The sequence below is a fragment of the Astatotilapia calliptera genome, chromosome 19 (assembly GCF_964374335.1).
Source record: "Astatotilapia calliptera chromosome 19, fAstCal68.1, whole genome shotgun sequence".
Taxonomy (NCBI): Eukaryota; Metazoa; Chordata; class Actinopteri; order Cichliformes; family Cichlidae; genus Astatotilapia; species Astatotilapia calliptera.
The window spans coordinates 19,771,477-19,783,568 of NC_137440.1; the positions used below are offsets into that span (position 1 = coordinate 19,771,477).

The 12,092-nt window shown below is 38.0% G+C and overlaps 1 protein-coding gene across 2 annotated transcripts; it reads right to left on the reverse strand.

Moving 5' to 3' along the window:
* Positions 1-105: 105 nt before the first annotated feature.
* On the reverse strand, positions 106-11,519 carry LOC113011651 (transmembrane protein 87A-like). Of its 2 annotated transcripts, none has more exons than XM_080293735.1 (20): positions 11,310-11,519; positions 9,982-10,039; positions 9,438-9,535; positions 7,881-7,997; positions 7,615-7,662; positions 7,484-7,525; positions 7,107-7,233; positions 6,966-7,027; positions 6,613-6,796; positions 6,404-6,503; positions 6,188-6,281; positions 4,433-4,506; positions 4,187-4,293; positions 3,432-3,490; positions 3,236-3,339; positions 3,061-3,137; positions 2,387-2,448; positions 2,251-2,303; positions 2,039-2,069; positions 106-1,913 (listed from the first exon to the last, which is right to left on the reverse strand). In XM_080293735.1, exons 1-20 carry the CDS (start codon positions 11,424-11,426, stop codon positions 1,872-1,874), a joined length of 1,656 nt encoding a protein of 551 aa, XP_080149861.1. In that variant the 5' UTR covers positions 11,427-11,519; the 3' UTR covers positions 106-1,871. The 2 variants fall into 2 exon arrangements, with proteins under 2 accessions (XP_080149861.1, XP_080149860.1); XM_080293734.1 differs by having other exon boundaries at positions 2,387-2,451; positions 11,310-11,518.
* Positions 11,520-12,092: the final 573 nt, after the last annotated feature.

Below are 12,092 nucleotides of genomic sequence, written 5' to 3' on the forward strand. Positions count from 1 at the left end.
ATAAAATATTCTAGAAAAGAACACGTTGTAATTGTGATATATATTTAAACGTGTCTTTTAGAAAATCAAAATAATTCTAAGTTTATACAAAACTTACATTTCAACCATCTTTCAATATAAATTTATTTGCAGGACATACGCAAAAAGCCATACAATATTATCAGCTTCACAATACAATGCAGACTCAAATCCAGACACAGGGTTTTAGTGTCTCTCTGAAATAAAATATTGTCAACAAGATTTAGACAAATAGAAAAAAACCAAACATAGTTCAGAACTTTAAAATTATCCACACATACTGCAGTAGATCACACAAGGATGAGGATTTATTCCAGATAAGGCTATTTTTGAGCGTAGCTGGGAAAGGGTCAGAGAAATCTGTAACAATGGTGAAATGATACTCCCCTGTGCTACTAAAGTAAACAGAGAACCTAAATAAAACTCTGGACCTGTTGGTGGAGGGGGTCGGAGAGCACATTTTATAGACACACTAAATTACATGTATATTTTTCAGCTATCCAGGTTCGTTATTCAGTGGCTAGAAAAAAAGTGTTCACTTTGGTGACTGCAATATCTAGTGTTTCTAGATCTATTATATGAAATCAAAACTATAAAAAAAAGTTACTTTTCATAAAAATGTAAATAAAGCAGGCTTAATTTTACTACTAATGCTTACAAACAGGATTTTACTTTTTTTACACTTATCAACCAATTAAATATAGTCAAATTTCAACTCACTTAAACTGATCAGTGTGTGGACGACATCCTGAAGAAATGATCTGACGTGTCTACAAAATGAACACGCCTCCTACGGTTTTATTACAGTTAATTCCTTGCATTGATATAGCTCCATAACTATCGTTATATGCTCCCAGATCAACAGATGTGGCTTATTTTCTGGACGACGGTGATATCCTTCAAGTATCAACATGACAGATTTTAACAGTGGCTTAACTATTTTGATATTCAAAATGACCCAGTTAGCCAGACACTACAGTAATAATGTGTTAACAATTAAACACACATATTTGTTGGTTAAGCATTAAAACATTTGCTTTTAGCTGTCTGGCTAAATGGCTAATTGTACAATAGAGTTACTTGCACATTTAAATATTAAATCGTGTGATCAAATAAATATGTAATGTAACAACGCATCTTTTTTACATATATGGCACAGCACTGAAGATAACCTATTGTTGATTAAGATGCTGCAATGGCTTAAATATAATCCTATTATGAAACTACTTTAATGTTTTCAGTTATGTTCATTATCTTCCGTTTGTAGCATCATCTGATATCTTGGCTTTGATGATGGCCAGGCATCACAAGTCATACCTGACTGTGTTCCAAAAAGGACCTCACATTCCTACAACTCTGACCCGTCCAGGAGTTATCTGTGCAGTCTGAAGTGGTTGGAGCTTTTGTCAAATATTTTGATCATCTATCCCTTGCACTGGATATCACATGTTTCATTAAATACTTATAATAGTCTTTAAAAAAAACAAAACAAAAAAAACTAAAAGAAAATTTTCACAAATCTCCCAATAACTAGTGCCTTGTGTAACAGAATCAGCTTCTCCTTCATTTTGTTCAACAAATAAAATAGTTATAAATATAAATGCTATACTATATAACTGCTTGTATTTTATCCCAGAATGCCATCAGCAGCCGACCCAGTCACTCCGGGTTGCACAGTATGGCGTTAATATAAGAGCTTACTGTAGTGTTACCGAAAGCCTGTGAAATAAAAGGTTTTTTTTTTAAAAGTGTCTGAAGAAAGAACAGATATGCATCCCCCCAACATTTTTGGTAATCAGATCACTCATTGCTGCCTCAGTCGAATTCCTCTCTTTTCACTCTCAGATCGTCTTCTACTCCATTTTGGATCTCTCCATCTTGGTTTTCAAGATTTCCTGGAAAAAAAAACACAGCAGTGTGGTTGTTAAATGATGTCATAGTAAAAGGTCAGGACTTTAAATAGATTAAAGTGTGAGTAGAATCATGGGACTAGCATGTGTAAAGTAAAAAGGCTCCTTACTTCTTCCTCATCTAGCATTACAGGGAGAGCTCTGTATGGAGGGGAAAAAGAAAAAAAAAACAGAGAAAGAGGCCATGGATATACCACCCACATCAGGAGTTAGTCAAACACTATGAATATGGCTTGAATAACAGCAATATAGTACTTTTCCACATTTCCATCCAAATGTCATTTAGTGTAGCAGTTTTTCACCAAAATAAAAGTTTACTTACACATCAGCAACAGTAGTAGGAATGTTCTCCTCAACCCACTTTAGATCTTCATCCTGACAAAAAGCACAGTTTTGAAACACAGAATTAAGTAAACATGACAATAACGCAGGAGAGAAAATGTCAGAAGTCAACCTACCTCTTTACTCAACATTTTCTGGGAGCCGTTAATGTCAGGCTTTGCGCCTCTCATCTTCATTCCTTCTGAAAAATCAAGAAAAGGCAGTTGAAATCATTTACTCTGATACTATTAAATGATTATAAATTTCTCAATTAACGTCTATACAAACAGACTGAGAATGTGTCATTGGGTTAAACAAGGTTTAACAAAGCTCAGACAGTGTCAGTAAAGGATGTGAGGAAAATTGTGATTATTTGGGTTTATTAGAGCATACAACAGAAGATACAAACTGCTGGAAAACATTTCTGTGATTTCTGTCGTTTTATATTTTTGTGTTATACAAGCCTACTGGCCTCAATTCTACACTTAAACACTGTTACTATAGGATAAAAAACATCCTGTTTGTGGAACCTAAACAAAACTGATCAAAATGTAAAGAATCAGCTGGCACAAGATGACAAGCCGGCAGGATACTACATTTATGGCAACTAACTGTTTTACACAACCAAGCTTATCAAAAGCTGTTTTACCTTTTCTCCCAACACACAGCACTAGAGTTTAATAAAACCAACATTTTCTAAGAAACTTAACTGTGTAACACAAATGAGCATTCAGTTTCTTTTTCAAACACTGTTTAATATGGCAAACACTTGTCTGGGGCTTTAAATTACAAGAGGAGTCAAATGTCGTACCAAAGGCTTCGTTCAGCATGGGCTCCTTGGCTTCTTCCTCTTCATCATCATCATCAATCAGAGGGGAATGGGAGAACCTGAAAGGAAACACCACATAGGCTGAAACCTTTATGAATCGCGTTAACCGCGAGCTTACACAGAGGTACTTTGGCCCAAACTCCATACTGACGCTGACCTCTGATTGTTGGCTGAGGGCCGCAGCAGCACCATGATGACCAGAAGAATAGTGGAGAAGAGCAGGCGCCAGAATGCATCATCTACCCACAAGTCCCTCCAACCCTGCAGAAAGGATAAGGACAGATTTCAGGGGAAAAGCAGTGAAATCCAGTACAAGATAAATATAACTCAGCCAAAAGAGAAAGCAAACTGACCCTCTGACAGTCGACCAGCTTGAAGACCTTGGTGGTCCAGATGATAAATATGATAGAAGCTGTGGACACAAAATAAACACCAAGGATTTAGATGACTGTAAACAAAATACACGTGTTTCGCAGAAACTACAGCACACAAACAACAAATTGACCTGAAGGGAATTCTAGCCACAGCATTGGTAAACTGGAGATGTGTGTGTTTTTTTTTTTAAATGAAACAGATGTGTTCAAAAAATATTTATCACATATGGAAATACGCAGATTCCCTTTCTTGTAAAGGGTTAAATGAAGATTGGCCACACTGACAGCTACATAGTAAACACAAAGCAGGAGACTGGAGCTTAAATACAAGTTGGTAACAGAAGGAAACAATAAACCTGATTTCACACGAGTTGATAATAAAGTACAAAAAGGCTAATGAAGACAAAATCAGCCCTCAGCACTATAACTCATTAACATGTCATGTTTTGTAAATCAATAGAAAAACCTAGTTTTTCTAGGAGAAATTAGCTTTTTTTTTATAAGTTATATTAGTTTCATTACCTTTATACAGAAGTAGGTTTACATGTTTAGCTTAGCTCACCAGCTTCCAGCACCCTCCACAATAAAACATATTTTCCAAGTCTGACCACATCTTACAGAGGAGCAAGTGCAGCACATTTCTACCATTTCATAATTGGCTTCATAGTTTACGGTAATCTTTTGACTGATGGAAACGTGGAAGCTAAGCAGACCCCAGTACAGCTGTAACTCACCGACAACAGAGAAGATGAGCGTTTTAGTGAAGTGCTGATATAACGAGAGCTTCACTATATTTCTGCGGAGCTTGAGGAGACGAGTGGTTTGAGACAAGCTGATGAAAATGTAAATGCAAATTAAGGAAAACACTGTCTATGGACAGCTTCTAAATAAATACAATCAAATGCCTATATGTGCAGTGCTTGTGATAATACAAATCACAGTGACACCTGAGCAGTCATCAGGCTAGTTGATTAAAGGATATCCACCACATGACACAGGAGTCAATGAGGGAAAGGCTGAGATTAGCCACAAGGGCAACAGTCCCGTAGAAGCCCTGTAGGAAGATGACAAGAGACACATTTCAGAAGAAGATCTGTTGAAAACTTAGAGCACAAAATAGAGCAAAGACTGACTGTGAATCAAGCAACTAAAGAATTAAACCAGCAGTGTAGTTCCTTTAATGTCCACTTGAGGCCGACTCCAAAAACTAGTCAATCTCCTTTCAAAAGAAAAGATCTGCTGTAGCCCAGTGATTTGGTAGAATCTTTTTGCTCCTGGAGAATGACTGCAAAAAGTTTTGTTGGCGTGACCAAACTGACCGTAAACACTCAGATCAGTGAAAATTTGCATATAAATGCTGTCAGATATCCAACACAAGGCAATCAATCTGAATCAGTCTGTAGCGATAAGCCAAATTTGTCTGCAGGACATCTCTTTGCAATAATGGACTCAACTGAGCTGCTGGTACTCTGGTTAGTGAGCACCTATGTGATTTTTGCAGTCAAATCTCCATCCTGCAGCAATTACGTCACTACTGGTGGAGGAATTTCTGTTTCATATCTATGAAGTTCTGACTAAACTCATGTGAAAATGCTCTTTTTATAACTCACCTGTTTCACCTGAGTCGTGCATTATTATGGGTGTGGCTGCTTTATCTGACAGACAGATGTAGCTGACACTTTCTGCTAGGCTTCATCTGTGTTAATTGACAGTCACTGAACTCGAACACTCAACTGTAGTGGTATTTATGGTGACTTTCAGAGCATTTAATTATGTTTTTAATGTGGTTTTCTGCATGGTTAACTGTACTAACAGCTCATCCAAGAAGTCTGTGCTCTGGCAAGTGAAACTTAGGAAGTATCTATGCCTGGGGATACAGACTGCTGCACAAGTTTGCAACCGTTAGGTGAGGATTTGGCACTCCGGCATCTTATTTAAATATGATCACCTCGAGCACAAAAGAAGAAAGGTGACGTGTACATGCTATGAAAGTGTTGGGTAAACATGAGCTTGTGTTAAGATTACAAAACACATTCTAATCAACTTCATTACTTCATTCTCCTTGCTGTCTTTCTTATCTCACGTTTAAATTGCGTTTGCTGAACTCGCTCCTGTGTCTTTAGCTTCTTTCGAAAAATTACTCATAGATCAAATTTGTCATTCTCTATCATGATCACTTGTCTGCCTCCCAGAGACAGAATCCCTGTGTAACCTTCCCTCTCTATGGTCTCCTGCACTCAAATCAAATTTATATATAGAGAGCGCCTTCCCTGCTGCACCAGGCCACATTTTTATGCAAAAATACATCACAGCCATCAGCTTCAATCACCCTCCAGAGGCTGCAACAAATAATGTGTACTAACTGAACTGCAGTGGGTTCATTTCACTTGCCTGGATACAATTAATGTGAGGCCACTGAAACTTAATATGTGGTCCTAGAAGTGAAGTATAAAGGGTGTCCTAATCAGCAGAGAGTATGCCTTCAAAGGACATTTTAAATCAACCTTTGTTCAAATGTATTTTATTTATTTAGGGCATGATTTATTTATTTAAAAAAAGAAAAAAGAATATGTATGTGTGACTGTTCTTATAATCCTTGTATAAAAAAGTATTTTGTAGTCTTGGTTTTGAAAGCTGCCACACAATAAATATTTAGCTAACAACTGATTTCTATTCTTAAGGGTGACTGCAAGATAAAGACTTGCATCTGCTTCTTATCAATATTAGACACTTACACCAGTTACTCGCAGCACACCTTCTACTGAGGAGAAGAGAAGGTAAAAAATTCCAACAGCTACTAGCCGATGTACGGTGGTGCCCAACCTGGGCCTAAGCAGAAGGGAGAATAAAACAATGCATTAATACTAAGAGCTTGTTTAAAACAAGTAACAGCAGTGGGTTATCCACTAGAGACTATATACAATCAGGTAACCTTTCAGGAATCAACTCACTTGACTATGCCATAGCCAAGGCTTACAATGAGGACCAGGATTCGAGCCAGAGATCTTTTGAGTGCAGAGAGCAACTCTGCAAAAATCACAGCCCCTAGCACTGCAAACAAATAATACAAAGAGAAAAACAGATGCCAAAATATGAAAAGGAAAAACCAAAACCAAACAAACTTATACCACAAACAAGCGAGCGTGGAAAATCTGCCAACCGTAGTCTCCTTTGTAATGGATGCTTTGGTATTCAGAGTAGAAAACCGCTTTCTCCAGCATGCCGAGGATAATGACGGCACCAATCCAGAACTGGATCCGCAGCAGATCCCTCCAATAACAGGCGCACCAGAAGAGCCAGAGAACCCCAAACAGCACGTAAACAATGCACATGACCATGAAGAACTGTGATGGGCGCAAGAGTGGGAGACAGTCTCAGCTTTGTCATCGATAATAAGTAAGCTATACACTCAGGTTCCAGTGCTATGGTGAAAGATTTTACATGTCTGAATTCATCAACTCCCTTTACTCCTAGATATAGCAATTAAATATTACAGAAAATGAGGATTTATACCATCATGAGAGGCCAGTCTGCTGGAGAGGAGTACTCATGTGGACCTTTCATCTCCACTTTCACTGGGAAATAAAGAAAGGTGCGTTATTGTTTAAAGAAATATGATTCTAAAGCTCTTTATGCAAAATGGTTGTTTCTCACTTGAAAAAGTAAAGCTGGACTGCTCTCCTCCCTCAGCTTCATCATCAGCGCCACGAAACAAAGGCTGCACCTTCACTATGAACAGATAGGGACTGTCTTCCCAAGCTTTGGCCACTGCACTGATATCCTAAAAAAGAAGATTTAGACTTTTAAATCTGATGAATGAAGCAATTTCTTATACTTTTTATAGATTTATTTCTTTGCATTGAATGAGACAGCATATAATTTTGTTGTACTTTTGGTATAATGACAATAAAGGATTATCATTATTACACTTGTTCCCATGAGCACTGGAATATAAAATACCCCCAGAAAGGATTAAAACTTTCCTCCAAAAATTAAAAATATAACGTTTATTCACTGTTGTAATGTCTTACCGGTTTTTCAGACCAAAAGAAGCTCTGATTGGATGGGTCACTCTAAGAGAAAAAAAGTAGTTTTAGGGCTATTCTGATAAGAACAATGAAAAATTATAATAAGCGTCTAAAGATCAGTGTCGATCACGCACCTTTGGGCTAGTCAGTGGCTGATAAGGGTTGAAGTCTGGGTAATAGACCTAAAACAAAGGCCAAAGTAAACAAATACACATGAATAGATATGCATATATAATATAGTGTATGCAGGAAATCTCTGAAAGAGCAGTTTCACATGTTTAAAAACGGACTTACATCAGTATTGGATAACTGCTGCACAGAAACTGGACTATTACACACACATAATAAATGAGTTTATGTGCCATCTACAGTGATCTAGGACGGTATCGTTGTCACTGACCTTTGGTAGCAAGAGAGAGGAGCAGTTGTCAAAGTACATGTAGCCCTGACTGTAGAAGCCACTCCAGCCATCTTTCAGCATGTGCTCCATGCCAAACATGTTCCTTGCTTTGTTGTCCTGCAAAACAGTGTGTTATAACATGTACTTTATGTTATGTTTATTATAATGAACAGACAGGATGTTATTGCAATGATACTTGACAATCACAGCAGTAACTGAGTTTACTGTATTTCAACACATTTTGCTAAATATTTGACACCATATAAAAATGACCATTAATATGCATATGACAATATTTTACACACCAGCTAAATAATGCTGAATCACAAAGACAAAAGCACCAGCCTTCACAGGACTCATTGAATAGTGCAAACACAGGCAAGTAAGTGGAACCTAATTTCAAGGGCCCAAAGTATTTCAGATAGTAAATACATTTTTTGTAAGATCCAAACATCCAAATCACAAACAGGGTTTATTTTTTCTCTTACAAAACAGAAGTGTGTTCATGCTTTACATCAAACCCACACAGTAAAACTGACTAAATCTGAAGGTATTCATTTCATTTAGATCTTTTTTATTTAATAAAAATTTGAAGTGCCTTGTGATAGATTGGCAACTGGGTCAGGGTGTAGGATTAGGCTCCAGCCCACCACAAACCTGAACTAGATAAACGGAAGACGGATGGATGTAAAGCCAATTCTTTTCAGCTTAAATGAACAGCACTTCTAGGCGCAGAGAAGGGGTAAAGGGTGGAGGGTTCGGTGGTCTCAGGATTTTGTCTGTGCTTTTTGCAGTTGCTCTATTGGCATGAAGCGTGAAACCAATGCTGTTGGTCTACATTCCTGCCAAGACATTTGGCTATGAACTCTGGGTAAATTAGGCAGACACAAAAGTGGGAAATAAGCTTCCTTCACGGGGAATGAGCTCAGTCATTCAGGAGGGGCTCAGGTTGGAGCAGCTATCACTCCACATTAAAAGAAGCCAGATGAGGTGTTTCAGGGATATTATACTGAGAGGAAGATCCAGGACATAGAGAGATATTACATCTCTCTGCTGGATGAATGCCTCTGAAGGAGCTGGAGGAGGTGGCCCAGAAAATGGATGGATGAAATGAAAAATGTAAAGTTTGTTTATTGCAGTGAATTTCCTTCCTGGTGTAAAACTGCTTTGGACTTGCACTACTTTCCTTCCAGCTTTGCATTTTCTTGGAAGAGACGTTCAAGCTTGAAAGGAACCAAACCTTACAAATCAAATCTGACTTCAAAGTCTCCTTTGTGCTACAGGTGACCTCCACGTATCCTTGTTTGTGACCCTCACTTAAAGTCTGACAGCAACAAAGCAAACTGCAGCTGAGTCTGAGAAGCCCTTGGACAAGGAGCCAGATGGAAGTTGAGGCCAAGGCCAAGAAATCGCTTCAGGAAGGAAACAGCAGCTGCTCTGACTGACAAACAGTTGATGCACAATATATCTAAATCCTGAAAAAAAGTTGATAAACCAAAATTTATCCAAAGTATATCTTTGTTTTCTTTACTCAAAGACTCACTAGTGTATACTCACTGGTGTGTTAAAGACCTCATTATAGCAAACAGAGGAGCGCAGGTACCAGCTGATGTTGAAGGCGAAGCTTTTGTTACACCGCCTTGAGTCACCCTGGACTGAAAAATAGAAGAAAGAAGAACATATCAACACTTAGAATCCACTAGCTGATTCAGACAAGCAAATACTTGTCAGTGGAGTTCAAAGTATTCCAGGTTCTATTCTAGGTCAGTGTCTAATTTTCCTTAGAGGAATGCCAGCAATGAGTTCTACAAACAGAAGAGAAATTTATACCACAGTACAATCTGTACTGTGGAGATAAGACTCTTTCAAAGAGTATTCATCATTTTAAACACTGACATTTTGCTTTTAGTCTCTAGATATTCTGTTTGAAGGCTGCAGGGCATCCAACTTATCTGCAATGTCTGGATACCAGTTAGAGCCATAAACACACTGTGGGGGATGTAAATCACAGCACAACAATGCCATCCAGTCAACAGTTATGTGTGAATCCTCACATCCACAGTCCTGGCCATCTACACCTTAGAGAACGTAGGCTACTTACACTTCATGAAGATGGTGGTGTTGGCATACAGGGTCTTCCGAAAAACAGCATCCTGCGTCTGAAACCCAACAGAGACACATCAGTCAGCAGCTCATCAGCGATCACTGTATGTGTCACTTCTGCAGATTCCTTTGAACTGTGTTCAGAAAGAATGTACAATTTACACATAAAGACATGGCTTTATGGACCACCATCTGCTCATGTGTGATGCATACAGTGCTGAGTACTGGAAACAATGGTGCTGCAGCTGCTGTGCTAGACAAATTATGTGATAGCACAATTTTAATAATCTTTTCCTGAATTTTTTTTTTTTTAAATACCTGTCATATTAAAATTATATATAACAAAATAGGTACAGCGGTTTACTGACACATGCAAACATATATGGAAATACAGCATATAATGGAAAAACAGAAGTGTGCACATTACTAATCAATCAATATTTGGTCTGAACATATTTATCCTTTAACACAATCTAAACTCTCTAAGAGAAACTTTCTATCTTTAAGTAGTCTTCAGGGATAGTTCTCCAGGCTTCTTCCAAAGCTTTTCTTCTTTGGGGAGGCCCATCCATCGCTGAGTGTACCAATGTCATTTGCCTCCACTGTGTTTTACATATGGCTGTAGACACTCACTGTTATATCTCCTCCTTACACATTTATGATGATTTGAACCAAAGGAAAATTAGTTTTTAAAAAGTAGGCAATGTCCTAAGAAACACCTTTGAAGCCCTCCAGATAGCGTGAAAAACTATTACTTAACACCACTTAAAAAATGACAGTCTGGCTCCTTGGAACAGAAACGGTCTGGACAGAAGAGCAACATATAAAGAAATACCAAGACACCACTATATCTACCTAAGCTTTATAACATGATGCAACACGTATTTTTTCCACATATCATCGCCTATCCACGTCACGCGGGAGCACCTTTAGCTCACCTTGAATTTAGTGAGGTAATATCACCGGCTGAGCCATCAATTTCTAAACTAGAATTACTTTTCCTGTGGAACACAGACGCAAACGAAGCTGTAACATGACACCACCTGCTTTTACACAATGGAACTGAGAAAAATATCACCTTTTGAATGTCCAGACAGAAATAGTAGCGTTAATGAAACGAAAATCTGTGGTTTAAAAGCGGGGTAATAAGCGAATAAGCGACTTGTCGTGTCAGACTATCCAAACAAGAGCTGTCAAAGCAAAACGACAGTGTTTGCGCCAGGTAGAAAGAGGGGGCTAGTTAGCTTCTTCGGCTAACAGCTACCATGGAAGACTTAGCTTAGAGACTATGTAATAATGGTAAAGACATATGTTAAAGACACTGACCGAGTTGATGTCCATGCTCCATACGGAAACCTCTGCCGCTGTCCCAGGACGGAAAACCAAGGCAAAAAACAGCAAACACAACCAATGCACCTGATCATATGACATCTTTTTGTGCATCTACTCCAGGTCAACAGGCTCGTGTCCGCATCCAGCTCCGGGTTGTTCTCCCTGTAGTTACCGCGGTCGCCACAAGAGTGCAACATAACACCGAATACAGTGAGAGCGGAAACCATCTCCTTCTATATATGCCTGACAGAGGGGCAGGCAACTACCGATCATTATAAACTATCTACAACGCTAACAGAAGGTTTTGTAAAAATATGGAATTTCAATTTGATTATTTTGACAGGACAATGCAACGTTCCAATGCAGAGCATGACACTCATGTGCACATAGAGTTAAAGTTAATTTCCATTAATTTCTTGTTCCTCACTGGCCTTTCACATCCACAATGCACAAACAATATTTGCAATTTACACATTACATACACATAATAGAAAAATATAGTGTAAGAAAGCTACAGAAATTAAAAATATGTCGAAAAGTATGAATAATTATACAATTATAATTAGTTAAAATGACTACAGATCTTGTTTACCTTTAATTAACTTTTTCCCTTACTTAAAAAGAAATAATTTTTATAATAATTTTGATTTAAGTTGTAAATGTAGATGAAAAGCCAAATTTAGGTGATATGGTATTTTACAGTTACCATTCAGCATACTATTAAAATGTGATTACAGTCTTCTCATTTAAAAACACAAATGAATGAAACTCCCAAAA

Bases quoted from the DNA above. Each gene is read 5' to 3' on its own strand.
- LOC113011651 (XM_080293734.1), bottom strand. From the start codon at position 11,426: ATGCACAAAAAGATGTCATATGATCAGGTGCATTGGTTGTGTTTGCTG. The intron at 6,797-6,965 runs GTATAAATCCTC...CGCCCATCACAG, and splicing joins CAGACTGGCCTCTCATGATG to TTCTTCATGGTCATGTGCAT. The intron at 6,282-6,403 runs GTGAGTTGATTC...CCTTCTGCTTAG, and splicing joins CTTGGCTATGGCATAGTCAA to GCCCAGGTTGGGCACCACCG.